This window comes from Trichoderma evansii (assembly GCF_050947405.1).
Source record: "Trichoderma evansii strain SZMC 28006 chromosome Unknown GGI43scaffold_15, whole genome shotgun sequence".
Lineage (NCBI taxonomy): Eukaryota > Fungi > Ascomycota > Sordariomycetes > Hypocreales > Hypocreaceae > Trichoderma > Trichoderma evansii.
This window is the reverse complement of record NW_028145191.1, coordinates 686,437-714,260: the sequence shown is the minus strand read 5'-3', so window position 1 is coordinate 714,260 and position 27,824 is coordinate 686,437. Positions and strand designations below refer to the sequence as shown.

The following is a 27,824-nucleotide window of genomic DNA, read 5'->3' as shown; positions in this document are numbered from 1 at the left end:
AAATAGAAAAAGAATAATGAGATGCTATTATAACTGCCGCCAGTGAATCATCAAAAAGCACTACTACTGTTTCTACTCTCGGTAACGGTCTCAGATTAATGACTGACTCCTTGGCGTCATATAAGCACCTATCCTGTACCGTCTACCTCCAAACCCCCAATTGGTGAGAATTATGCTGGTATTATATATAAACCCTATTTTTGATCTCTGTGAAATGAGAGACGTGTAATTAGAACCACGGGAGAAGGATAAAGAATAAGCCCCCTTGTATTGGAGGAGATTGCATGCACGTCATAAAGATACAGAGTGAGATAGAGCTCCTGTAAAAGTTCCGCTGCATTTGACATATGATAGACTATCGTTCTTTCACCTAAGTTCTATAAGTAGCAATACAATATATTTTCCATTTCTTCAAGTGCCGATAAAGAATCTCGTGATAATTGGTGCCATGGGTACGCAATTGGTATGTCGCTTCGATGTTCCGCGGGCGCATCGCCAATATTGGCAGGTATAATCTCAGCTGAAGAGTAACATATAAAGATAGGCTATCGAGAGTCTCCCGTGAACAGTCATTACTACAATTTTGAGATTGATTTAAATTTACCATCTTTTTATAGCTTTCCATGTCAAAAGGACCATTATCCTTGCGACAGCATCTTGATTATAGTATAGGAGCGGCATGTGATTTTATATCGATACATGTATTCGTGGCACAGGTAGACGAAGCTCATTTCCCAGCTTCACACCCATATTTCGCACCCTACACCACCGCAACAAAATAGTACAAGCCAACACAATTAATTTCCAAAAGTTCAAATTATTCACCACTAAGAATAGGCTTCATAAAATTGTCCTCGCGTGTAACGTGACAGGCGATATTTCGCAAATTCGGGATCAGCTCCCGGGTAGTGAGAGTTTGCAGCCCAAGATTTGTGCGCGTGCACCAACGCCTTATTACGGTAACTGTTGATGCTAATCTTAATTAATTAACTGCGATATTGCGTAGCACAACATGTGACCACACGGCATGCATCCAATAATATCATGTAGAAAGAAAGAAAAAGAAAAATACTATAGCCTGTGAATGAATGATGGGCGCCATCTCGGGACTGTGTCTGGCGCGTGCAGCGCGAATGGAAGTGATACTAGTGCTACACCTCATTTCATAGATTCGCCAGATTTGAAATGAAACATGTTTGTTGTGAGACACACTGTAGAGTAGCATTGCATTGCTACACCATTCTTTGTTGTGTCGCACCGGCTAACACCTAGTAGGCTTCTACCCGCGTGCAACGTCATTTTAAATGACGACTGCGACACTACCGCGTATCCTTCCTGGTTTGAGCCTCATTCTTGAAAATGCATGGCGCGCGCTATATCGAACAGGCCCAAGTTTATTCGCTACCATGGCCGGTTTGCTGGGTCCCGAAGCGGCAAACGGTAAGTTTTCCCGCTGCCTCCATGCTCCAAGATCACACCAAGCCTCGTGGGAAAGGGCTGAGAGATGAGTCTTGACTTGGGCGAGGTACGTACTTTCTGCTTCGTGTTAGTCGTAGCAGTACTACTCTGTTCACCTTCATTTAAAGACATTTCCCATGTGGAGGGACTGATTGCAGTAGCCATCCATCCACAGCACGAGTATTAGCAATTGCACCTAACGGAACAGTTAATTGTGCCAAGCCCGTTCTCATAGTCGCCCAAATCCTGCAGAAGAATGGGAATGCCAAATGAAGGGCATCTGCCACTTTAAGCCTTACCGAGTCAAATTCCACCCTGCGGAGCTGCTTGACAAAGAACGGATACCGAGATTTGTTTCGCCGGGTGGGCTGCAGCCCCTCTCCTTACGGGGACTCGGGATCGCTCGCCGTCGCAATGTAGTGTACAATACAGGTCCATAGACACGTGAAAGTGGAAATGGGATAAAAGCAGAGAGCGAGAGCAACAGCACAAAAAGAGGCAGGGAAATGCCCCCCTGGACCAAGTGTTTGAAGGAGACGGGAGGTAGCGCTGCCAAAACGCTTGACAGGTCAAATTCTTGCAGTGATTGGCATGAGCCGTCCAGCGTAGCATGCTTGTAGTGGTGTTACAGGAGCTTCAATCTGCATGGAGTCCAGAAAGTCATCATGGTATCGCTTCCTTACCCACCACATGCGGAATTAGAGAGTGTGCAGGAGGAGCTTATGCATGCCTGCTCTCTTCTTTCTCGCCTGACCTCGATTGCTGCATCGGCAAATTTGCTAATGTGGGCCGTGAGGTCGCATTCTGATTAATGTGCATATATTAAAGATTTCCCTCCACGGAGCAGGCTCCGGGTTGCTGGGAGAGGAAGCCAGCATGACCATCAAACCTGCATGTACTCCGTATGAGGAGGAAGCAGAAGAGGTCGCTTCGTTGATTTTGCTCGTTTCGGCCTAGGTGGCCTGTAGCTGTTGTAGTTTAATATCCGCGGTGCTGCTAGTACAAGACGAGTATGGTAAGCAGCAGCTTCGCTCGGTGTGTTGCTCCGCCGTGGCTCTTTTCGGGTCGGGACATGTGAGAGACCCCGAGCTGCGACAGGGCTGGTCTGTGTGCTCGTCTACTCGGTCTGATGAGCTGTGGCTAGCTGAGAATGAGGCTGACGATGACAATCATGTTGATGGCCAACTGCAGTTCTCATCTATGAAGAGAGAAAAGAGCCCAATTGAGATGAATGCTGCATCCCGAACTGAGGGCTGGAACAAGCATGCCTTTGTTGTGAAATGGTATCATTTCCCGGGATAGTCTTCCTGAATTAGGTAGGACCCATATTTGACGCTGTGGATATTATCCCATATATCAAGGGTATCAAACAAACGCCAAGAAGTTGCACCGGCGAACAATTGCAGCCAGATGAAGAGAATAAAACGCGTACCCAGTGCAATGCCGCGCAATTGATCGCCATCTCTGTCCGTTCCCTGCTTTTGACAGCACAATCAAGCGTGGCAAGGCCAGCAGGCTGGGGAGACGTCAAAGTGGTGGTTCGAGTTTCTGGCTCATGATCCTTGTCATGCCTCTTGAAACGGGAGCCCATCGTGACAGGTCCCTTTGCCCAATATAAAGCCTGATCGGAAAAACTCTTTTATCGCCTAAAGCCAGCCTGTCCAGATTGAGAGGCCCTTGCCCTGGGCATGTTGACGCAAGGCCACAGTCCGAGAGCTCGAAAGGTGCTATCTATGCACCATGTGTTAGTATCACCATCCACTGGCCGGGGGAAAGCAGCATATTGGTGCTAGTACAAAGCGGGTGGTATGATATTGATTGCCTGACAGCACCGAAGAAAAAGAGAAAAAAAAAGGCCCCCATATCGAGCCCGCCCGTCTTTCCTCAAAGCATCCAATCCGGCCTGGCGTGTCACAGCATGGATGAGCCGCACCAAGGCACAACAAATTAAAAGGTGCTGTGCAAGTAGCTTCTGGATACGGTGGCCGCCATGGGGTGGTGATGAGATGAGGATCGCAGACAGGCAGCAGCCAAAGACAGCCTAGCCCGAGGAAAATAAAATGATGATTACGACGGTACCTACAGTAGTACAGCCGGCCGTGTACCTGTGCGATTCCGAGGTCACTGCCGCGCCGCCGCGGGTTGCTGCACGGTCCCTGCGCGGTCCCTGTGGGTGCGGGTTGGCAGTGCGCCTCGACAGCCGGTACAAGGAGCATACCTGGGCGGTACTCTCTCGGGAACCAGGTACGAGCACACCCGCGTGTTAACATCTCACTTCCGGAATGTACATCCGTACCTGCAGCGCCGAAGGCAGGGATGCGAATTACTCGGCCTTGAGCTTTTTTTTCTCCCTTCCTTCTTTTTTATTCTTTTTTTTGTGGTCTTGTCTCAGTAGTTGGAGGGAGGGGTTGTAAAACTGGTCCCCGACCGAGGGATAAAGAGAAAAGATGAAAATTCTCAATCTGCCTGGACTTCCCTGTAGGGCATGGCATGGCTGACATTGGACGAATTGGTACAGTGCTGCAGCAGGACCTTGATTGCGTCTGCAGTGCTGTATCAGCACGTGCGGATTTAATTCCACAGCCTCTGCTCAGCTCAGCTCAGCTTAGTGGCACAAAGCAGAGCAGAAGTGTGTGCAGCAGCGATTCTGCATCTTCCGCATACAGTATAAAGGTGAATCGCAGCTGATCGCTAGGCCATCGCCAATCGGCACGACGACCGCCCGCCAAAGGGCTAAAAAACAGGACCGCGTGTGGCCTGGCGCTTGGTCTAGAGGGCGCTTGGACTGCACTGCCCAAAATCTCCCCAAGCGCTGGGACCGTCCTGAGCAGAGGCCATCTCGCCACGCTCTCCAGGCCAAGCCCAAGCCCATCAACCTGTGCATATGAATGCTGGTTGCATATGCTGGTTGCTGGAGCTGGTCCCTCCCCTTGGCTTTGGTCCCCTTCTCCTCTCCCCCGGTCAGCAAACCATCGAGTGCCACTGCGCAAAGGAAAAAAACTCTCCCCGTTGCTCTATTGGGCGGTCCGAGTCCCCAGCCGCTTGGAAGCGCGAGAAGGGGCCCGAGTCTGCCCAAGTGGCGTCCGGGATGCTCACCCCTGGCCGGCGAGTCTTTTGGTCTTTGGGAAGCCACTCAAGGTTGCCCGCACCGCTGCCTCTCTCTCCACGCCGAGAGGCCACTAAATAAGTGGCTACGGGCCAATTCAGGGAGCACGAGCACGCCCAGGGCCTGTGATGATGCCGTCAGGGTTTTTTTGCGGAGTCCCGCATGGCGAGGGAACGCCCTCTGCTGAAGAACAAGCAGTACTTTTTTTTGGCTCTGCATGCATTGTTACCCGTTTAGCACACATTGTTTGTGGCGTGTAATACATACTTACATACAGACAAGCACCATAAGCTGCAGGCGTTCGTACAAGTACGAGCATCCCGCAGATGAGGCAAGGCGAGGTGAGGTGAGGTGAGATTGATGCGGTTCACGTTACGTTATGCTAGTGAGATAAGGCTTTGGACTGATTGCAGCTCAGCGTGCTAAGAGCTCGGGTGCTGCTAGCGACCTGTAGCGTCAGACCTTGCAAGTCTAGGTGCTATTAGGCGCCCTGTCGACCTTGACCGGAGTGGCGACGGTAGCCACAGGTGGTGCCTCGTACGGAGGAGGTTGCGGATATCGCAAATCGGGATGCTAGCCGCGACGTGCTAAGAGCCCCAGTAGCGCGCACAGTTCAACGAGGTGCTCGTCTTCTGGAGCCCTCTTCTGGACTTCTGGAGCCTACCTTCCGGCAATAGTGGCGCCCCAGACCGGTATGGCACTGTACCAATGCAGCTGCTCCAGGTAGCAGTAGAGTAGTCTGGCTTGTCTGGTGCCAGCCATCACTGCTACTACTGCTGCTACTACTGCTATACTACTGCTACTACTGCTACTATTTCCAGCTAGAGGTGGTACTACTTACTCCGCGCCTCCACCTCCCTGCCAGGCTGCGCTTGTGCAAGTGCTGTACCGCACACAGCCTCCGTCTCCCGTCGTATCTGGCACGACAGCCGCTGCACCAATGGCCAAACAGCTGCGGCTAGCTCTGGCTGCTAACGCTGGTCACTGGTGGTACCTCCGTTCGACACCAGGCACAGTGCCGCTATTAGCTGCTAGCTCAACTGCCCAACGGGCCCCTGGTCGCTGTAGCACGGACGCCGACTCGTCGTACCTGGCAGCTGGTAACCGCTATTGGGGCCAATCTGGGATGGGATGCTGGTGGCTCTTTTTTCTCGCACCCCCGCCGCTCTCCTTGCAATTTGTAGCCGATGGGCGGGTTCGTTCCCTTCCAGTTCCGGCTCTTTGGCAGTTCGAGTCGGGGGTTCTGGGCGGCGACAGTTCCCTAAAATTACCAGGCCGGGGGTAGGGTCCAGTGTACTAGTGGTTGAGTACTAGGTGGTAGGTGGTAGGTGAGGTGGTAGCTTATGTACAGAGGCAGCAGGCCGGGAACAAAAATCTTATGCTTGGGGATCGATATTAGTATTTCTTCTTCTCTTCTCGTCCTCGGCTGCCACCTTGACCCTCGTGCGTTGCTGCCATTTTGCCGGACGCTGCGTTTTTCTTCTGCTTCGTTCTTGTTCTTTACATTCTCTTCTTTCTTCCTGCAATTCTTCAGCTCAGCTTAGTTTGTTCCGTTGATTTGCAGTTCAGTAGCTGCTCAAGTACTAAGTACCTTTGCACGAGATACCCTTTTAGCCATCCTACTACCACCTTACCTTGCCTATCCTCGTCCTCATCCTCGTCTTCTCTTCTTTGTATCGGTCCATCATTCTGTGGCTGCCTGTCCCGGGGCTTCTTGTTTAGCATTCGAAACCGAATACATCGGATCCGGTGTCCGTTATCGATTCTTCCATATATCGAATCACACATACACACAGAAAGAGAGAAAGAAGCTCTACCAACTATCCGCCCGCGAGCAAAACTCCACCACCACCACCTTTGAATCACGCCTCTGCAGGCATAATCAGCAGCCATGGGTATCTTCTCCCGTAAACAAAAGTCCCCTCGAGAGTCGGGCATTCTCGAGTCTCAGTCCACCACCAGCTTCGGATCCTCCAGATTTGGAAGCTTGACCAACAACCGCGCTTCCGCCGGAAGCATGTTGACGCCCAATACTCCTCTATCACCGCTGCCTTCCCTCAAAATACCCAAGCTGGATCTGCCTCGACCACCGGACCCAGCGCTGGACCCGGCGGGCTACCTGCGAAGCTTGGGCGCAATCCGAGACAGGGCCAAGGTCCTCCTAGAGAAAGCCGAAGACAACGAGCTGGTCCATTTCGATGTTGATATGAACAAGTTTCCCAACGTGGTGACTTTTGTTTCAGGGCTTATCAAGGTACGTTTGTTTGTTGGTTGCGATTGATTCAAAGAGGTGGAAGCTTTGAAGCAGCAGAGCTGCTATTTGGCGATATCAAGTTTGACTTGAATTGTTTCTCTTGCTCTGCGCAGCTCCCCCCACGCGCAAAAATGGACTGTTTAAGACAATCTGTTCAATGTTTCACTTGCCTCTAAACACACTTTTCCCATTGGATTATGCCAGTCATTGTCTGTCTATCTGTATAGCTGGGGCGAATTCAGACTAACAAGACATGCTTGTATACAGCGTGACCACGAGGCTCCTTTCCAGGACATTCCCAGCCATGGTCGCTATCAACACTTCTGCATGGGGGGCCGAGACAGGATAGCCGAGCTTCTGGGGAGCTGGCCTGAGAGCGTTGACAACACAGAGCGCTGCCGCCGACTCGTCGACCTCTTCTTCATCAGTGTACTGCTGGATGCCGGCGCTGGAACTACATGGACCTATAAGAGCGTTGATAATGGCAAAAAGTACAGGCGCTCCGAGGGCATTGCAATCGCCAGTTTAGAAATGTTCAAATCAGTAAGTTTAGCCGAGGAGTTTTGAAAGTCTTGGCAAAGTCTTGGCTTCTAACTCGACATCATCTAGGGAATCTTCTCTGCAAGCCCAACCAACAAGCATCAAGTTGATAAGACGGCATTGGGAGCCCTATCGGTAGCTAAGATTGCCTCGGGCATGCAGTCTGATCCCGACAACGAAATCGTTGGCTTGGAGGGCCGAACGGAGGTCTTGGTCAAGCTGTCAGAGGCTCTTGCAGAGCACCCAGAGTACTTTGGCGCCGATGGCCGCCCTGGTAACCTGGTTGGTGAGTAATCCCTTTAATTTTCGTCCTTGTATACCAAATGTTTATGCGTCATTCTAACCATGTTTAAAGACCACTTGCTGTCACATCCCGCCACACAAGCATCATCGATTCTCATCGTCCCCCTACCAGTCCTGTGGACTATTCTAATGGAAAGCCTTGAAAACATCTGGCCTTATCGAACAGCAATCAACGGCGTCCAACTCGGAGATGCCTGGACCTGCGAAGCCTTACCCACCTCGGGGCCTAATTCGTGGGAATCCATCCTGCCGTTTCATAAGCTGACTCAGTGGCTTGCGTATTCCCTCATGCAGCCTATGCAATCCCTGCTAAACATGTATTTCTCCGGAACAGAGCTATTGACTGGCCTAGCCGAGTACCGCAACGGCGGTCTTTTTGTCGATCTTGGCGTTTTGACTCTCAAGGAGGTGGACATGGCCCGCGGACTGGCCAACTACAGCGAGTACTGCAAGACGTCCGGCCTCAAGGTTATTGAGGTGGCTCCAATGTTCCCGACTTCGGATGATGTCATTGTAGAATGGCGCGGCTTGACAATCGCCCTGCTTGACAAGCTTTGCGATGAGGTCAACTTGGCGCTGGAGTCGGACTTGGATGGCAATGAGATGACCATGGCGCAGCTAATGGAAGCTGGCAGCTGGAAGGTAAGGAAATCTTTTTCAATACACATTAACAGCCGAGAGAATATCAACTAATGAATTAAATAGGGAGGCCGTGAAATTGCCGAGATTAATCGGCCTAATACAAAGGAGCCGCCGATTCTAATCGAGAGCGACGGAACAGTGTTCTAAAAAGAGCGGCGGTAGCGGATGTTCTTCTCTTCTCACTCCCCCCTTTATTGACCAAAAATTACCATTTAACTACCGACCAAAATATCACCCTCCTTTTTCCTTTTCTTTTCTCTAGTTATATATGGGATGGCACGCACTGTTTTTTTTGGCCTGTTTTTTTCTTTGTTTTGCGATGCGGAAATGATGAGCAGATATTTTGGCGGTTCTTTTTTTCTTTTGCTTCCAACTTATAATTAATTACGATTTGGTACTACTAGCGAAAATCGTACAAGAAAAGGAAACGGAAAAGAAAAAGAGAGTTGGAACTTGTTTGAAAGAAAAAACACAAAAGGAGAGAGAGAGGGAGACTATGGGATATTTGCTTTTCTGGTGCTATATGGCGGAGGAAAATAAAATAAAATTACACGGGCCTTGCTGTGCCTTGCCCGTTTTCTTTCTTTCTTACTTTGATGCTATTTACATGGTGCTGAGATTGTTGTCCTAACTCTCCTGAAGCCCAGCAACTGATTTGATTGAAGAACAAGGGGAAGAATCCTGAATTGTAATTGTGTCAAAGAGAGGCACGATAGATGGATGCTTTTTAGTTTGTTTTATAATTTTAATTTGTCGGGAGTGTCTTTGTAATGCTTTAGTCTATTTGCGAAAAGAGTTTTCCCACTCAACCCCCTATTATTGTACAATGTCTCAGCTCTGTTTGAAGATTTTCTTTCCCCTCCCCGTCATTTTTTATGCCCATTCCTATGCCCATCTTTTCGCCTCGCTCGGTATACGTTCTACGTATGTATTTACTGTTACACTGGCGGTTTAATAGGTAGTACATGTACAAGAAAGGGTTAACCCAAAAAAAGAACCTCCACCTCTCTCCCCAACAGCGCTTTCCTTGCTGCTATGTATTTGTTTTCTTTTTGTCTTTTTTTTTTCGTATCTTTCATGTCTATGCGGCCTGTTTATTTCTTGCTCTTGTATTTCAGCTCAAACTGCTCGCGCTCCTGCTGCTTTCGCATGTCCTCCAGCTTGCGGATCATTTCTCTGCGCTTCCTCTCGGCCTTTTCCTGCTCTGTACCAGAGTACTGGCCGGTGTAGTTGGAGACAGACTCGGAGACGCCCTTCTTCATGTCGTCGAGACTGGTGGTGAGACGTTCCCTGAGGCCGGCCATGCCGGGAGCCTCAGTGCGGGGAGCCTCGTACTGGATCTTCTTCTGGGGGGCGGGGGCCTCGTCGACGGGACCGGTGGGGAGGCCGAGGGAGCGGCGGATGGAGGAGATGTTGAGGATGAGGGCTGTGAGGAGGGTGGAGCCACCGAGGGCGACGGTCATGAGGTTGACGGCGGCCGAGAGGAATGTGGTGCCGACGAAACCAACGGTGCCAAAGATATACATCATGGGCTTGAGCATCTTGCGCTGCTGCTGGGGAGTGTGCTTGGCGTTGATCTTTTGGGGAGAGTCTGGTCAGTAATAAGACGTAGTGAGTTGGACGTAGAGAAAACTTACCAGGAGAGCACCCATCATGAGGGCAGTACCTGCAGCAGGAAGAACAAAGTAAGGGTCGGTGGCAGAGAGATCAGTGAACCAGAGGAAACCAGCATTCTCCAGTGAAGGTAGTGGGATGTGCACCATGCCGCTGACAATACGGAAGAGACCGAAAGTAAAGGGGATCTGGGCAAGCGACCATAGGATGCCCCAGTTGCTGACGCCGTACTCGGTTCTCAGCATCTTGTTCAGGACCTGGCCGCGCTGACGCTTCTCCATGTCGCTCTCCTGGAAACCTTGCTGGACGAGCTTCATGGCCTCGTTGGATCGAGGGTCTTTTCTCATTCTCTGCATGATGGCGTTGAATTTGAGACTCTGGATCTGGGGGTAGAACATGATGGCTCTCAGCAGGACAGCTGTGGCCATGATGGAGGCACCCCAGCCCAGGCCAGACCAGACGTGGACGTGCTCAAGAGTCCATTGCATGATGGAAGTGAAGCCCCAGCCGTAATCCAGTCCAATCGCGTGCAAATAACCAATATCTTCGGGCATGTTGAGAATGTCCTGGCCGTTGATGAGGGCCGAAATCGAAGAGAGGTCGACATCGGAGGCGGCAACGGCGGGTTCGGTCGCGGACACAGTGGCGGTAGCATCTACGGGAGCAGCAGAAGTCACAGCGGAAGCCTGCTCTACCGGGGCCGGTGTAGCAGCAGCATCGCTGGCAGTCTCTGGTGTTGTCGTCGCAGCGGCGGCAGAATCGTCCTTCTTGCTTCCCCCACCCCAACCCCACAGAGACAGCGATCTTGAAGACGAGACTCCTCCGAGCACAATTGGCGCGGCGGCGGCATATCGAGTGCGGAATGGCGATGAGGCAGTCGTCAATCTACCGTTGGCGTTTCGCAGCGAGGTACCGAATTGGCGGCCATTGCTGAACTGTCGATTGGAAAGATTCTGCTTTCGGCTATTAGTCGCAAGATCAAAAAAAAAAGTTGTAAAAGAAAATTTGCGCCAAAAACAAGGGTCTTTTCTTTTTGGGGAAGAGTTGTTTCTTACAGCCAATCGGTTTGTCTGTGCTTGCCTCCAAGCTCCCGGTGAAGGGAGGGAGCGTGCAATCCCTCTGCTTGGAAGCATTGCGACTGGATTTCTGCCGGTATGAATGAAGCGTCTGGATATCAAATTGTTGCGCTTCTGACGGGGCCTTTGGGTGATTTTTCGAGAGTGGCGGATAAATGTCGGATCTACCCCACGCCGAGTGCGCTGATCTGCGTGCTGCGAGGTAGTAGCTAGGAATAGAGTGAAGACTGAGTGTGGGATGATGGCAGTAATGCTGGACTGTAGTTGGAAAGAGTGTTTGTATTTATATATTCATCATAATAAAGAGTTGAATTGGCTATTTGAATGATTTGGCCGGCAGTTTTCGCGCAAGTTGCTGATGGTGCACTTTGCGGCAGTATTATTGCCTGAATAGCTTTATGCCGCTATCCGCTGCTAAGCTAATAGATAATAGTAGTTTGAAATGCAGTTGAAAGAAAGCCGTAGTCTTCATAATGCATCTGCATATGTGTATTTAGACATGATTGATTCATATACAAGGTTTTTTATTCATTTAAAATGCCTCCTCTCTCTTATTCCAAGCTTGCAATATCATCTAGTGAAGGTCCAGGCCGCTCTCGTCGCTCGCGGACTTCAATGCCAGGGCCAATGGGGTGAGCTCGTCTTCGAGATACAGGGAAGACCTATAATGCATCCGGGCAAGTTAGCGAATCAGTTCCCATTGACATTTTTTGATAATTTTTGAGTTGAGTTTGGAAAACGAGAGAATCAAAGAGTAGATTCTCCCGAATTGGACCCCTCAGCCGCATAAACTGACCTTTGTGCCGCCCCATCCTAATCTGAATGCGAATTCATGAGCAAACAGCTCTCCAAATCCCAGCATCATGCCGTTAATGAATGGCAGCACCAAGTTGATGGCGGCGCTCCGTATCAGAGTCCAGGCTGTCGGAGGATTGTATAGAATGACCGGGGAGTTTGATGACGATGGTGACGATACTTCGTTGCCTGGGGAGTACTGCTCGCTGTCCGACCGCATGGTGACGCCGGAGTCGGCCAGATGGGCGCTTAGATCGTCGCTAGACATCGTGATGGCTTGTCCAGATGGAATCTGTCGATGCCGCTGGTTGGAATTGATGCTGGACAAGGTGCTCGGAAGCTATGATGTACTTCCGTTTACTTGGAGTAAAGCCGATACGGAGCAGAGCTCGGCATTAGAAGGAAGATTACATAATGCACCATCGGGGCCGGTGGATCGCTATTCCGGTGGGGTCAAGCACCCGCTACTTTTAGGTGCCGCGCCGAAAGCGTGAGGCGTGTGGGACAGCTTGCATGACGAAAGTGAGCCGCTGCCTTGCTTTGGTAATCGAATCGAAAAGCTATCAAACGAACAGCAGATTGTTTTCTTTGCATCAATAGCACGTGTTTACAAAAGGAAGACAAGAAATATTTACAGCTGAAATTTCAGCTTCGTTTCTCTCCTTCTTCGCAAATTTCGTTTACTTTCAGCCATATTCACGACCCCTCACATAGCTTATCACCATGGCGCGAGAAGATGAAGTTCCAGATCGCGAGGAGATGGTACGGAACTTTGTTACCATGAGCGGCGCCTCAGAAGAGCTGGTTAGTATAATATGAGCGCGAGTTTGTCATGATGTTAAGAAGCTGGCCAATGCTGATCGATACAGGCCACTCAGTACCTTGAATCCAACGGCTGGGATATGCTGGCTGCCTGCAACTCTTACTTCCACGACGAGGATGAGCGCAACGACGAACGACGCAGGAAACAGGCTGAGGAGGGCACGCTTGAGCAGTACAGCGGCCCACGAACCTTGGATGGTCGCCCTGCTCCCCAAGAGGACTTCTCCAGCGCGGCGTCTCGGAAATCGAAGCAACCGAAGAAGAAGGGAATTGCCACATTGGGATCAATAGGGAGCTCAGCTGCCCACCACGATGACGATGATGAGGACGAAGACTACGATGATGACGATGAGGACGATGGACGGGGCAATCTGTTTGCCGGTGGCGAAAAGTCTGGACTTGCGGTTCAGGATCCCACATCAGAAGGCGGCTCGAGGAAGATTATCAGTGACATATTGGCCAAGGCCAAAGCGTGAGTGATGTGAATATTTTTTCTTGATATAACACTCTTCTAATGCTCTACAGCAACTCACGGCAATCTGATGCCAACCCCGAAGCCGGACCTTCTCGCCAGACTCATTTCCGCGGTACCGGCGTGACACTTGGTGGAGATGGCGTGGAGAGCCGAAGCATCCCCGATCCTCGTGGTGCTGAACAGAGGCCAACAGGCCCCCCAGTGGAACGAGTGCTTCACATCTGGCACGATGGATTCAGCATCGACGATGGCGAGCTTCGTCGTTTTGACGACCCTCAGAACGAGGCGGATCTCCAGCTGATTCGCTCTGGTCGGGCTCCCCTACATTTGATGAATGTCCAACACGACCAATCTGTCGATGTCAAGCTCCACCAACACGATAGCCCATACAAACAGCCACCGAAGTCATACAAGCCCTTTTCCAGCGCTGGCCATCGCCTTGGCAGCCCAGTTCCCGGTGCCGCGACATCCTCGACTTCAGCCGCTGCTCCCTCTGGAACTTCATCGTCATCTGCTCCTCCCGCGCCAACCATCGACGATTCACAACCAACAATCATGATCAGAATCCAGATGCCCGATGGATCTAGGCTGCCTGCCCGCTTCAACACTACGCACACGGTGGGCGATGTATACGGCTTTGTTCAGGGCGCTTCAGTGGAGACTCGTGATCGAGCCTGGGTCCTGGCTACGACTTTCCCCAACAAGGAGCACACAGATAAGGATCTTGTGCTGGGTGAGATGTCTGAGTTCAAGAAGGGCGGAACAGCCGTTGTTAAGTGGGCATAGACGAGGTTATGGAGATATGGGTTCGGCATTGATTGAATTAAAGGAACAAAGGGATGCATTGCTTTTAAACCAAATTTGGTAAAACTCACACATAGATGAGTAGAGACCGGTAAAAAGGTCAATTCTAAGACAGGAAATCACAGTTACGTCTAATTCTTCATTGGTCCTCACGTAGCCGTAGCCATTTTAAAAGCTGGCATATTTAGCAGCCATTATACAAAGTTATCAACTGTTGACGTGCAAGTTTATACTACAGACTGTTCTAGATATGTACACAAAATCCAAACACCAAAAAAGAATCAGAGACCAGAGTAGGTGTAAGTTACAAACACTGCTGTTACCGTTGAGAAATTAACCAAGGTATTATTTGTTTCCGAAACGCCTCCATAAAACAACCTGCTTCATTAAATCATTGGGACTTCTCGTCCCATCTCTTTGTAGCCCCAACGCCTTAAGCTGGCGGGGCCTGCGCAGCGGCAACGGGCGCGGCTGCTGGGGCATCCAAGAATTTGAAATGCTCAATGGCAATCTGGCAGTTCAGCATGGCAGCATTGAATCGAGCTTCACCGGGCGGCAGCACCACCATGAGGTAGGTGTTGGTGGTGAATTTCAGGATGAAGAGGCTGAAGCGCAAGCCCGCCTTGTGCTCCATGCGAATGAACTGCTCGGCGTTGCGTGGTGTACCGGTATAGCGCGATATGCTCTGCTTAAAGTGCTTCATGATGTTGGACATGCGTTCCTGGCGATCCTCGGTGGGATTGTTCCGGCCTTCGGGAGAGGTCCACGATGAGACGGCAAGGAAAGACGTGCGTTCGAAGAGGAGAAGCTCTTCAGCCTCAATGGCAACACCAAGGTTGGCGAGGTTGTGCTCAATGACGGCGAGGTTGGGGACCAGATCGTGGATGATGGACGCCCAGGCCTTATACAAGCTCTGGTCCCAGATGGACGTAGCAAATGGCGTGAGGTCGACGTTGCTGATGTCCATGCCGACCGAGTTGACGTACTCAGCCGTCTTCTGTCGCACAAGCCGCACACGCTCGTCGTAGACGGACTCGCGGGAATTAGGCACGACGAGATCCATCTTGTGGACGAGGATGTACATCTTGGCGGCGGGGGAGTACTGCAGCAGGGCCGAGAGGATGGAGACGTAGGTGGCCAGGTCGCGGTCGACATCACGCGACTCGATGTCGAAGACGTAAATGAGCACGCCGACGTTGGAGAAGACGTGGACGCGCTGCTGGGAGAGGTAGTTCTCCATAAAGGCCTCTTGGCCGCCGCAGTCCCAGAGGTTGAGGGTGAGGTTGCCGAGGAACTTAACGTGGGAGAGATCGATGTCGATGGTGGCACCTCTGCAAATGAGAATGAGTATGAAGCAACATGCGAATCTCCAGAGGAGAAAGACAGAGGAAAGGGGGACTCACAATCTTCGAGTGTCGCGAGCTATGTAGTTGCTGAAGATGATGCTGCGCATGCTCGACTTTCCGGACCCGGACTTGCCCATGAGAAGAACCTTCTTTTTCTTTGGCTTCTTGACCTCGTTCCGGACATCAGAGCCGGCATCTGGCGGCGGGGGTTCGCCAAATGAAGCCATGGCGAGAGCTGGTGGTGAGTGACAGCGTATAGTATGTGGTCTGTATGGTGTTGAAGGAAGTAGAAGTTGAAGATGGTTGTCACAAAGAGAGGCTATGGGCGGTACATGCAAGGTACCTGCTAGCACCGCGGGAGCCTCTTTAGTGTCAGAGTACCTCTACCCGAGTATGAGCACGTGCAGTTGCTGGTGTAGCTTTCAGCTGTAATTAGATGCGACATTGGCATTTCACTCGGCTCTATTGCGCTTCTGGTAATGGATCTACTTTGAATTCGAATCCCTGGATCAACCCTTTGCAGACCAAAATATATACGAGAAAGTGGCTTTGGAAGTACATGCTGTACTTTAGTGCACTAAAATGACAGCCAAAAGCTCCAAAGCTGGAGCTCAACGGCCACCGTTATCAGTTGCGCTCTTATCGCTGCCTTGTCTTATGTAATCCGCCACCTAAGCATCTGGAACCGCTGAAACCACATGTCAAGTCAAGCTGCTGCAACTCCAATTCATAGCATCGCGTCACTCTCCAAACGTCATCCCCGATACAATTCCTACGCACCGCCACGACATCAACCCTCGATAATGGCGCAATACTACAATCAGTACGGCGCCTCTGCATCTCCATCAGCGACCGAGAACCTCCAATTCTACCATGGCTCCTACCAGGCCGCTCCCTCACAACCTCCCCCGACCAGCTACGGCGTCCCTCCTGGCGGCGGCTATCGCGAACAGACTGGCCTGAGGACGGGATGGCTGGCTGCCTTTTCCGCAGAGGGCTACGATAACGAACCGTCATTACGAGAGGAGCTGGGCGTCGACTTTGCGCACATGCAGGCCAAGACGCTTGCTGTCCTCAACCCATTCTCCCCTATCGAGCGACTGGAGCTCGTTATGAACGACTCTGACTTGGCTGGTCCCTTGCTGTTTGTGGTTCTGTTTGGTTCTTTTCTGCTTTGCAGTGGCCAGGTTCACTTTGGCTACGTCTACAGTCTCGCGGTCATGGGCTCGAGTACCTTATACATGATTCTCAGCTTGATGACGCCCGACACCGTGCCGGGATATCCTGGAGCCGACCCTTCGCCCAGCTCACTTACGTTTACTCAGAATGCTAGTGTATTGGGGTATAGTTTCTTGCCACTTGTCCTTACGTCGTTGGTTGGTGTGGTCATGCCTCTTGATTGCATGGCGGGATATATCATTACAAGCTTGGCTATCTGCTGGTCGACGTCACGATCAAGCGCCATCTTCTGTGGTGAGTGCGATTTAAAGCTAAACAAAAGGCAACCTCTTGTTGAGCGAATATATAACTAACTTATCTTAGCCGTTGGCAAAATGAAGGATATGCGCGGCCTTGTGGCGTACCCAGTAGCCTTATTCTACGTTGGATTCGGCATCATCACAATCTTCAACAGCCGAGGAAAGGCGCCGCAATGAGCTGAAGCCAGTGATATGGGTTAGGAATGATTGATATTGAAACCGTATATGGAAAAGCGCACTACGAGGGGCGAGGGCTTGGCTTCCTCTGAGATATAGGCATCGGGGATCATGTCGGCTTGTGGCCCTTGCCACTTGGTAGCTTGGCACAGTGGAGGAATCGGCTTCGCTGGGAGTGAAATTCTCAGCATAGAGCGGAGAGAAGACGCATTTCATAATGGAATCTTGAAAAGTTGTCAGCCAGCGTCTTGGTAGTCAAGCCAACAGCGAATACTGCGTGTATAATAAGGCCTGTATAATATAGAGAAATCTTCAATGCAGATGTGGTTAATCCTGCTATTGGAGTATCTTGCAAGCTGCGATTTCGATTGCTTGTGAGACTGAAGAATATTCTAAACTATTGCTTAGAGAAAGGCCTTGGATGGTCATTTGCCGATACTGTGACTATACGCAAGATAGTGGAGCGAGGATATGTGATGTGAGCAGAACTCATCCGCCCATGAACTCATCTTATCTCAGTACTGATTATACATACGTCAATTACCACTATATTTACAATTATATTCACAATTATATTTACGGTTACATTTACAGTTACATTTACAATTATGTTTACAATCATATTTACTGTTACATTCACAATTATATTTACATAACAGTTATATTTACAGTGAGTGATATTTACAATTATATTTACATAACAGTGACGTTCACAATTATATTCACAATTTACTCACAATTATATTTACAATTACCTATACCTAAAATTGTATTCACAATATAATTGTAATTGAATACACAATTATATTTGCAGCTGTATTCTCAATTATATTTGCAATTACATTTTGCAATTATGATGCAGCAAGTTAAGAGTACTCTATCCCTGACTTAAATTCACCGTTTTACGATAATAATTACTCCTACTGTCTTCTAGAGATGTAGTAGATCAAACTAGTCATTATTCATAAACTGAAATCTCCTAGTTTACAAAGAAAAGTCCCCTGCTAGTTGACCCGGCGTTAAATCATTCCCATTTGGTATCTTCCGTAAACTCAAGCCAAACTCATATTAATCGTATATAGATAGCATTCTGGTAAAAAATTGAAAACACCAGCACACTTTCACTTCATCCCTCTCATTGTTTAGGGGATGATTTTGCGACCGGTGGCATCAACCGTAGTGGCGGATCGGCTATCCACAGTCGGGTCCAGCTTGTTTAGAACATCATGTCGGTGTGGTCCTGCTGTGGTTGGAGCTGGTCCTGCAACTCCAGGTGGGAAGATTGGTCTGGCGTTTCCATCAGCTCCCATGCCAGCTCCCATACCGGCTCCGGCTCCGGCTCCACCTCGAACTCCAGCTCCTGCGCCTCCAGTGCCGAGTCCTACTCTTCGGCGGTGGTCTGCGTCAGAGTCGACTCGCGGGTCAGCCGCATTGGCTAGGCGAGAGGTATGAGGGCCATAGGTGCCTTCGGGAACGTTGCGAGGTGCGGCATTGTTGCCTGGAACCACGTTTGTGCCCATTGTATAGTAGTTGCCGGCGTTGGGCAGAGTCGGGTCCACGGCGTTGCCTCCATAGGGGTTGTTGCTGCCCATTACCCCTCTGCCTTGGACGGGAGCCTGGGCTGGTGCTCCAGCCATGTTAGCGTTATGGTGAGCGCCAGTGAGGACCTGCATTCCTCCCGTGCCGCTGTCGACGGTGGGATCCAGCTTGTTGAGGATGTCGTGGCGGTGTGGCCCGGCAGTGAACGGCGCCGGCCCGGGGAGGTTGGCGTTTGCGGTGTTGGTGTGGCCGGGCCCGGTGCCGTAGGTGGAGCCAGCGCCGGCGGCTGCAATATTTTGTTGCTCTGCTGCGAGAGCCTGCTTTTTGCTGGGAAGAGGCATTGTGGTATGTTGTGTTGTAGATTTAGTTTCTCTTTTTTTCTTGTTTCAAGTGTAATGTAGAATATTGTGTTATTTGAGTAAGATGTTGGAAGTGTTATCCCTGCCCTGCACAACGGCCTTTTTATAACTATTCTGGCGCATCCTGTGGCAAGCCACGGCATGCTTCCATGATGTCGCCATGACGGCCCATGACTCTCAATGAGCCCACCAACCTTGCAAACATCCAAGAAATTGAATTCCTAATTCGGCCTGTGTGTGCCAGATCGAACGAACTGGGTAATCTCAAAATCTGGGGGTGCCTGATGAGTGGCGAATCTGCGGCGATCATGACGTCTCCACCAACCGGGTTACGATAGGAGGCCACTGCTTTGCGGGCGATAACAACAGACGCGCCTTAATGGCAGTACGCTATGTGTAGATCACTTTTAGAATATGGCTTGACTTTGACCTTACGGGTACCTAGCGACATTGAGTGATGCCGGGCTATCGTAGCGTTCTTAGCTGGTTTGGGAAGATGACGATGTTCTACTCGAAAACGACGTCATCATGACTTGGCTTACATGGTAACGGAAGTTTGGACATCACTTGTAGATAGGTACTTTAAACACGAAATGACTAAGGTTTTTGAATCGAATAAAACTAAATTGCTCTGGAAACTCTCCACCTAGCTTACTTTTCCACGATATACATTATTAAGTTGCAGGCCCGCTTCTCCCAATGTAGCGACCTTCAAATGACTAGAGGATATCATAACATAAACATTTCGAGTACTCCTTAAAGTAACAACATCAAGATGAGAAAAACTATGAAAAGATGGTAATCCAAAGAAGAGTTGCCATAACGAGATTAGCCGAGTGACAAGTATTTGCCACAGTTAGTATGTCCACCCTGACGACCGTACTTGTATGCATAGGTAGAGAAAGGAGTTCGTCACGCTGAAACTCAAAACCAAAACAGGGAAGAGCTTATTCCTCACCAGTTTCCCTCTGTGTTGTGGTCTGGCTTCTCTTTTCAGCCTCTTCGACGTTTGTGACTTCGCCTTTCTCCTCATCCGCCAGCCTCTCGTCATTCGAGTCGCTCCCCTCGACACCAGCGACAACGCCATCAAAGTTACGGCCACGTCGCTCTGGGCCAACCATGGTCGTCAAAAAGATTCCCGTGGCTATGATGGCTGTAGCGATGCCCATGACGGGGCCGTACGCCTCGGCCTTCTCGCCTCCTCTGATGGTGACAAAAGTCTTCTCAGAGATTGCATTGACGATCTGAGCCGAGGGAGATGAAATCATGTTGCCCAGCTGGTAGGTAACACCAGGGAACGACGATCGGAAAGCAGGAGGAGATAATTCATTGAGGTGGATGGGGACCACGCCCCAGGCGCCCTGGACGAAGAACTGCATGAAAAAGCCAGTGGCGCTGAGAGCTGCCTCACCCTCGGGGAGGATCCAGGCGGGAATCAAAATGGCCGACATGAGAGCAGCGCCCATTATGGTGCGGCGTCGACCAAGAAACTGGCTGAGATAGCCGATGATGGTACCGCCCACGACGGCGCCAACCTTCATGATGATGGAGGCGCGAGACGCCCCGGCGTTGTTGAGCTTCTTCTGCTCCAACATGAAGGTGGTGTAAGAGTCCTGCGACGTGTGCGAGTAGTAGTTGAACCACGTCATGAGGATGACGCAGTAGACACACATCTTCCACTCCTTGGCGAGCATCGTCCGCGTCTCGCGCCAGAACGCCCCTGGAGAAGAAGCTTTCTTGCCGGCCTTTTTGGCATCCAGAAACTGTTGCGATTCTGGAAAAAGCATGCGGAGCAACCCGACGCCAATGGATAGTCCCGCTGCAGCCACAAAATGGTTAGGTCAAAGACAAAAAAGAAATAAGCGAAGAACTCAAAAAATTGGGCAACGTACCTCCGATCCAGAAGACGGTTTTCCAAGAATCGACGGCGCCCCCAACGCCAAGGTTGGCGCACGCAGCCAAGACGTAGCCCATCGAGTAGCCTTGCTGGAGGATGCCGGACATCAAGCCACGCGCGTTGGATCTGAGAGCCAAGAGATGTTAGTGTCCTGGAAAGCGTAAAAGACAAAAAGACATATCGATATCAACTGAATTGTGTAAAAAAAAGAAAAAGATTAAGATTAAGAAAGGAGGCACTAATACTTACGGGCATTGTTCGAGGGCCATGGCGATGGCATTGCCGTAGACGCCTCCCATGAACAGGCCAAACAAACTTCGCACCGCCAGAAACTCGTTAAACGTCTTGCAGTAGATTGTAGCAATTTGCAGACTTCCCAGCACCAGCATGTTGAGGACCATGGGCCATTTACGACCCCATTTATCACCGGCCAGACCAAAGATGGCAGCACCAACAGAGCGAAGCAGCAGCGTTAGAGTGATGGCCGTTGTGATATCCGTCTTGGAGCGGCCGTAGTATTTAGACAGCTTGACTGTCTGGATGGAGAGGGCGTGAAAGTCAAAGGCATCGGCAGTCCATGCGAGCCAACCGACGATGAAGAAGATCCAGTCTTTGGCCGAAAGCTGCGCGAACAGGGAAATGGGGTTTTGGATGTGATCTGGCTCGTGCCACTCGCATCGAGTCTCACCATAGGCATTGGTGAGGACTACGCGCTGCTTCCAGACAAAAAGATCTTTCCATGACTGTTTGGCCGTGGCGATGACGCCCTTGGCCAAGTCGTCGGCAGGCTCACCTCGTGTTGAGGCGATGCTGTCTGACATGGTGCCAGCTTGTTACCTAGTATTGAACTGGCAAATAAGAAAGGAAGATAGGAAAGTATGAAGTGAATGTGATAATGAGTTGGATGTTAACCTTCTCGAAATCTGCGTCCGACAAAGGATCATTTATGCATATGAGAAAATGAAGGAGCGTTGAACTGACGAGACGCGTTGGCCCAACGAGAGAAAAAAAAGACCAAAGCGTGATCAAGGCGACAAGAACTTTATTTATAAACTTTTCGGAACAATAATACGATACAGAAAGAAGATGGCCTCATACACTGCACTAGCATGGGGCTAGACAATAAATTGTGATGCTGCAGCAAAGATCGTCATCTAGAGCAGGGTGAAATCCTTAATGCTGACCCATATCTGAGCAGGCATATAGTCACATGGACTAATGAACTACGCCTTTAAACTTAACGTGGAGGAACTACACAACCAACCATTAGGGGCTTCTGTCTTTGGCTTGAGTGTGGCGGGCCTCGATGCATCTGAACTCGAGTAGCTTTTCTCCTCCGCTTTGGCTATCCCAAAATTTCAACCTCTTTGATCGAACACGGTATCTTAGCTACTAGATTGAGAGGTTAAAAAGCCAAGGCAAGCAAATCTTGGCCATGTCTCGCTCATCTTGACCTGGGGAATATGGAGAAGTGATCTGATGGAGTCGTAGTAAGGAATGCGGGGATCATGTGGAGTGAATAACTTTAACAAGAGAGGGGAAAGAAAAGCCTCTTGGAGAAGTGACTATAGTTTCATCCTATAATCTTGGCAACTAGGCCGCTATCAGAGTGTAAGAGCGCCATCTTTCTGTGGGAAACTGGGATGGGTAAGTGGAGAGAAGACGGGTCCGTCGTGTTATGCGAATGATACATGGTACTTGACTGACCAAGGACATGGGAGAGGGCGTATTGCCATAGCCTGCTGTGGAGCAGAATACGATACAAGCGCTAGACGGTGAACAGTTGTGTTGGTGGAAACACTGCAGAACGACGGGCTGAGTGGTTGTAAGTTTCCGAATTGTCCCGAATATGAAAGACTAGAGATGTAGTTATCCCAGCTACTGCTGCTTGAGAATTGAAAATATGAAGGGATTATTGCTGCAGCTAATCTCAAATTGATATTGTGTGGATAACTGAATATAAAGATGTCACGTAGTTGTGCTTGCTTCTAATAGTTGATTTTCATACGCAAAGCTCCAACTTCCACATCTCCAACTACCAGGCCTCCAACTCCCAAATCCACTCATAGATAACTTCTAGCTAAGCACCGAGCGTTTGTGTATTAAGGTGATATTTTACCTTAGTATTAAGCTTAAGCGGCCCTTCTACTTGAAGTGTTACATGCGGGGAATGCAACCTCCAAAGCTTCCAACGAGCTTGAGCTTCACTAGACTGCTATTGTTTATATAATTCCACATTAGCGCTTAGAGCAATCCTTGCGAGTTCAAGGATCACTGCCAGTGCACCCCCGTTGATTAGTGACTGACGCCCAGAAGGATTGGTTCTAGAGCTAGATTGTGCGGAGGACTAAGTTAAAATAGGATGGAGAGCAAGGCTCTTTTGATCTAGAAAATGCAGTGACATTTATTGTGGTGTATACCAAGTGTCTTGGCCTGGCTTGGCTCTTATTTGGGGAAGCGTGGTGGCGATTAAAGTGGCATAACTGAAAGAATTTGAGACTTTTAATGGACCTTTCCAGAGGCAAAACATTTTTCCTGAGGAGGAGAAAGAGAGCTAGGGAGAGAGCTAAAGCTAAATTTTTTTTTTTTTTTTTTTTTTTTTTTTTTTTTTTTTTTCATATTTCTCCTGTTTATCGGCATATTGAAGCGAGAGAAAAAAACAACCTAATGTTGCATCGCATCTCTAGTCCCTTGGCGTCATGATTAGCACGGCTGATACAGTGCATCGTAAGCCTATCTCGGTGAGACGCGCAATGCAATTTTGGGATAAACGGTTCTTTCAAAGACGCAGTTCATACTCTGAAAGAAACAATCCAAAAAAAAAGATCTCTAAACTTAAACAGTGATACTTTCAGTGGCGGGGATAAGGAGAAGGCCCCTTCTGTCTCTCCTTGATTTGCGGTGGTACCGTTATTCCCATCCATGGCCCAAAGTGCCCCTCCGCATTGCCTCTCCTTAGTATTTAATTCTTTTAGCTACATTAACTTATTTCTTTAGCTCTCCCTTTTTTTCTTGAATGGAGCACGATTATGTAGGATTTGGAAAATCTTTTACCCCAGAATAGGTACTCAGACATCCGCTAACGCCAACTATGATTACAAGCTTAAAATTAAAGGCTATGCGGGGTACTAAGTTTGTGCAAATGCCGGAAATGGTCCATATTAATAGCACAATTTCGTAATCATTAATTGGTTAAGCAATAGCTCCCCTCTTGGAGCTTTGATCTCTTCGCTTGGCACGAGGAAATTCCGGCATGCAAAAATGATTGCCTTGGCCTCCTCACCAGACATGGTGGCTGAGTGAGCCTGATCCGGGTAGCCATTTCATTGCCCCCACCGGCCGGAACGTTGGTGATCTTGATTCTGACAAGAACGGACAGGATGACATTGTATTCCTCAATAGCCTCATTGAACTCTCCGATGGATTGTTTTCTCCAATTTCTACGCCGTGATCTTCCGTTTTGAAAGACTAGCCCATGGAGACGGTTCCCACATCCATGTTGCTTATCCATTCCAGGCTCTCTTCGACCTTATCCGCAGCATGACTCCCAAGGACAAGGACGCGCGTCATGATGGGGTTCTACTGGCCGGACATGGATCTTATGGCATTGTGGTCGAGCAAGTAAGCATATTGCATAAATAAGAAACCGCTTCTTCCTGACAGTGTCTGGGCAATCATTCTTGCAAACATGACCTCTAAGTACTACGACATCACAAATGATATCGTCGAGCTTGCGAATGCCATACAATTTATCGGCTCAATTTATCGGCTCTCGTGTCTCTTGGACGAGTTGTAACGGTACCTAAGAGTTCCTTACAACTCGCCGTCGCGCAGATGAGAATATAGGATAGGAATATGTTCTCCAAGACATGAGAAATGCCACAAACGCAAGATTCACACGCAGGCCGTCACAAGTTGTCTCTGCTCTCGTGGGACCGGTAGCCCAGCTTCTTATTGCTTCTACATTTCGCATCCAAGCATTCCATTGTAATTTTATTTTAAGTCTATTATGCTTTGCAACACAGATGGATTCGATAAACTGAAGCTACTTGGTACCTACTTCGGCACAGAGCGTCTGTGGAATCATCGTGTGTTTATCTCTCCGGCTTTGTTGCGTGTGAGGTATTCAGGTCTATAGCTGCATATAAGTTTTACCGCTGGTCAGGTTTGTGCTAACATTACCCTAGATACTACTCGTCATCTTGGTCAAGTAACGCCCAGCAGAAGCCACAAAACCTATTTTGAAGTTCTTCATACAATCTCCGATTTTCACTGCATAATACACGATATTGGGACTATAGAGCGGTATGAAATCCTCATCGATCTCAAAGAGACATATAGCTTACTCCTTAGAACAATTACCTTAAGCACCGTCGGAGTTAAACCCCTCATTCAGGTGATCGAACAATTGGGATGCGTATCTACGGTCTCAGCGCTCAACTCTGAGGAAAGCATACAGAAATCATGAGTGGTTGTACTCGAAAGCCACCTTTACTGGATCTTTTAGACAAATCTCTAATCTTGTATAGTCTGCTTATACTCTACCCCCATCAGATCAGCTCGCAATGGCCGTGCTCTGTGTGTTAGGTGGTAGCTGAGCTTCTCGTTCACGATATCTAGCCAGAACCAAATATCTACATAGTGTTTGCAGTGTTGCTTTACCGCTACCAAGAAGCGAAGACATCCCGACACACAGTCAAGAACAAATACAATTATCATTTAGCTTCTCTTCAGCAGAGACGGACCGAGTTACAAATTGAGATCCGCAGAGGATTTCAATGTTAATGAGCAAGACAGACAGGTACACATATCACTGACCATCGCTACTGACATGAGTCACATGAAAGCATCGAATATCCTGCTCTGATGCATCGCAAAAGTCTATGTCAAAGATGACACTGGCAATGCCACATTGAACCACGCCGTTCCTAGATCTCCTGCTTTGATTGAGAATCTGCTGTCATTGGATGTGGCTCATACCCGGCAAGATCTAGGAAGCCACATACGAAGTCTGCTATTATCACTGTTCTGCAGATGAGGTTTCGATTCAAATATATGATGAATTACAAAGCCAAAATCGAAGAGAATCCTCTCTAGTATTTCTCTGAAGTGGGTGTCCGGCTATTGTCTGAGTTGCTCTACTATCAGATCACGAATGAGCAGTATAGTTTGCCACAAACTCTCAGGCATCTAACAACGGTCCGCTTTTTCATTTAAAAAAAAAATCTGGAAGCCGGCAATTTGAAAAGGAGAGCTGCTAATTGTTCAGCATCTCACCAATGATAAGCGCATTTCTCCATACACTGGGAGGAAAGCTGTCGCTAAGATCCTGCTCACCTGACAGTCAACGCCAAGGCCCTAAATATGGCCCAGAAAAGCTTCACTGCATAGTGCTATGAAGAATGGTAACTTCAGAGTCATCAAACTCTCGTTGGATTATATCAGATATCGAGTCAAACTCACATTTCAGAGAGATGCTGCTCAAAGCCAATGAAGATCCCAACGCCACCAATGTCGTTTACCAAATTCCGCTGTATATGGCTGCTTACAGTAAATGCTCACAATCGGCTTGAAATATCCTCGACAAGAAGGCGGGAATCTCCGCCAAAGGATTATGAGGGCCAATTACCTCTTATTCTGCCATCAAGGATGACCGTCTCCCAGCGACTCAAAACCTCCTACAAGGTTATGATGGTTGAGCCAGCCTGCTAGAGAAAATGTCTCGGGTAGCCAAATCTGCCGCTTTCATTGCCTTAGAATATGTTATTATTCTTACTAAAACATTGGGCGGTTTCGATGAATTTGGGGCCAAGCTGCTCCATATTGCCAAGAAGGAAGATCATCGAAGGATTTTTGACCTTCCTCTTTCAGTCTGGAGAAAACATCAGCCTTATGCAGCAAAGTTCCGGCGTCTTATATCTCGCGACTGAGACGGATGTACAAATAACATTCGAAGATTCCTAGAGTATAAAGACAAGTCGGATGTTGCCGGCACACTCGGGAGGACGCCTCTACACGCAGCCGTTGATGCAGAATGGACTGAAGCAGTGCTTCAATATCAACGATTAAGACGGTGTATTACAGACCTCAGCCTATATTACCGCGCCATTTGAGTCTAATCAACTCTTCCAGAGGATGCCCAGCACATACTCAATACCAGTATCATTAAAACAAAGAGCAAACTCCACTCCACCTTGGCGCCAAGCATCCAGAGGCTGATCATCCAACTTGATGCTCATCTAAATTGCTAATGTGGATTTACCGACTCTTTTACAACTTGCAACTCCCAGGGGAACATATTTTGTCGCTAAATTTCTCCTTCAGAGCAGAAGGTCTGACCTTGACAAATGGGGACGGCAATACAGCTCTTCATCTAGCCGTTCTCAAGCACGCCGAGGAAATAGCTGAGGCCGTAAGAAAACCTGGCGCTGTTACAGGAATCAACGAGCCAGAAGCTGCCAAACATACTGCACTTCACTTCGCATTGGAGTGCTTGAAGCGTAGTGTCAGAATAAAACAGTTGCCGTTATGCTCATCAAGCGTGGAACTGGTATAGGCTTACGGTTGAGCAAATGATAATCCACCCTGACACCGGTTATAGGCGCTTGCAAACTTAAAAAGCTCAAATTGCTTTTTATTCCGAACGTCATATCGCGACAGGGTCACCAGCGGCGGCTTAGACAACTTGATTTCGGCATATTAAAGAACCATAATCTTTCATTCTCAAGATATAACCGAAAACAGAAGGATGAAAAACTAGGGGCATCCTGATAGTTGTGTCAAAGCCTAGGTGGAGAAGGAGCCTAACATGCTTGGCAACGGGTCAGCCGAGGGAAGTTTCAATCCTTAGGAAATTGGACTCTTCATGGGCAGCAAGCGACATAAAAACTGCGATGATTACGCCTGCAGCATGACTGGATGCGGGATAGACTTTTTTTTATTTTTAAATTAGTGATGGCATGATTGTTGAGAAGGCAAAAGTTCTGTAGACTTCCAATCACTTGGGGGCCTGTTTACCGCATAGTATATGTCTGCAAAAGGGCAGGATATTTTTTTTAAAAAAAAGTTTTGTCATCAACACGGCCGTTGTATTTCGTTAAACATGGCGCGGGTTATAGAATGGTGGTTAGAACTGGTTC

The 27,824-nt window shown here is 49.0% G+C and overlaps 8 protein-coding genes across 8 annotated transcripts; 3 read left to right on the top strand and 5 right to left on the bottom strand.

Moving 5' to 3' along the window:
- Positions 1-2,527: 2,527 nt before the first annotated feature.
- GGI43DRAFT_98647 (uncharacterized protein) lies at positions 2,528-3,838 on the bottom strand. Its single transcript, XM_083210638.1, has 2 exons — positions 3,255-3,838; positions 2,528-3,189 (listed from the first exon to the last, which is right to left on the bottom strand). The coding sequence occupies exons 1-2, from the start codon at positions 3,726-3,728 to the stop codon at positions 2,986-2,988; spliced, it is 678 nt and encodes a 225-aa protein (XP_083058975.1). The 5' UTR covers positions 3,729-3,838; the 3' UTR covers positions 2,528-2,985.
- A 2,314-nt stretch (positions 3,839-6,152) lies between these two features.
- Positions 6,153-8,859, top strand: GGI43DRAFT_98552 (URC4/urg3 family protein). Its single transcript, XM_083210637.1, has 5 exons — positions 6,153-6,818; positions 7,086-7,361; positions 7,428-7,644; positions 7,714-8,303; positions 8,367-8,859. The coding sequence occupies exons 1-5, from the start codon at positions 6,456-6,458 to the stop codon at positions 8,448-8,450; spliced, it is 1,530 nt and encodes a 509-aa protein (XP_083058974.1). The 5' UTR covers positions 6,153-6,455; the 3' UTR covers positions 8,451-8,859.
- On the bottom strand, positions 8,860-12,056 carry GGI43DRAFT_428721 (membrane insertase OXA1; the record flags this gene model as incomplete). The annotated part of the gene is made up of 3 exons (XM_083209012.1): positions 8,860-9,880; positions 9,941-10,870; positions 11,790-12,056. 3 exons carry the CDS (start codon positions 12,054-12,056, stop codon positions 9,398-9,400), a joined length of 1,680 nt encoding a protein of 559 aa, XP_083058973.1. The 3' UTR covers positions 8,860-9,397.
- Positions 12,057-12,289: 233 nt separating this feature from the next.
- Positions 12,290-14,051, top strand: GGI43DRAFT_98488 (protein phosphatase regulator SHP1). Its single transcript, XM_083210636.1, has 3 exons — positions 12,290-12,592; positions 12,658-13,082; positions 13,136-14,051. The coding sequence occupies exons 1-3, from the start codon at positions 12,512-12,514 to the stop codon at positions 13,869-13,871; spliced, it is 1,242 nt and encodes a 413-aa protein (XP_083058972.1). The 5' UTR covers positions 12,290-12,511; the 3' UTR covers positions 13,872-14,051.
- Positions 14,052-14,096: 45 nt separating this feature from the next.
- On the bottom strand, positions 14,097-15,556 carry GGI43DRAFT_98483 (Rag GTPase GTR1). The gene is made up of 2 exons (XM_083210635.1): positions 15,293-15,556; positions 14,097-15,220 (listed from the first exon to the last, which is right to left on the bottom strand). The coding sequence occupies exons 1-2, from the start codon at positions 15,460-15,462 to the stop codon at positions 14,323-14,325; spliced, it is 1,068 nt and encodes a 355-aa protein (XP_083058971.1). The 5' UTR covers positions 15,463-15,556; the 3' UTR covers positions 14,097-14,322.
- A 482-nt stretch (positions 15,557-16,038) lies between these two features.
- On the top strand, positions 16,039-16,890 carry GGI43DRAFT_385503 (transporter YIP1; the record flags this gene model as incomplete). The annotated part of the gene is made up of 2 exons (XM_083203662.1): positions 16,039-16,708; positions 16,778-16,890. The coding sequence occupies 2 exons, from the start codon at positions 16,039-16,041 to the stop codon at positions 16,888-16,890; spliced, it is 783 nt and encodes a 260-aa protein (XP_083058970.1).
- Positions 16,891-17,829: 939 nt separating this feature from the next.
- Positions 17,830-19,249, bottom strand: GGI43DRAFT_409538 (uncharacterized protein). Its single transcript, XM_083206528.1, has one exon. It carries the CDS (start codon positions 18,768-18,770, stop codon positions 18,033-18,035), a length of 738 nt encoding a protein of 245 aa, XP_083058969.1. The 5' UTR covers positions 18,771-19,249; the 3' UTR covers positions 17,830-18,032.
- Positions 19,250-19,735: 486 nt separating this feature from the next.
- On the bottom strand, positions 19,736-21,506 carry GGI43DRAFT_424004 (major facilitator superfamily domain-containing protein; the record flags this gene model as incomplete). Its single annotated transcript, XM_083208312.1, has 3 exons — positions 19,736-20,607; positions 20,681-20,811; positions 20,935-21,506. The coding sequence occupies 3 exons, from the start codon at positions 21,504-21,506 to the stop codon at positions 19,736-19,738; spliced, it is 1,575 nt and encodes a 524-aa protein (XP_083058968.1).
- Between the last annotated feature and the right edge of the window lie 6,318 nt (positions 21,507-27,824).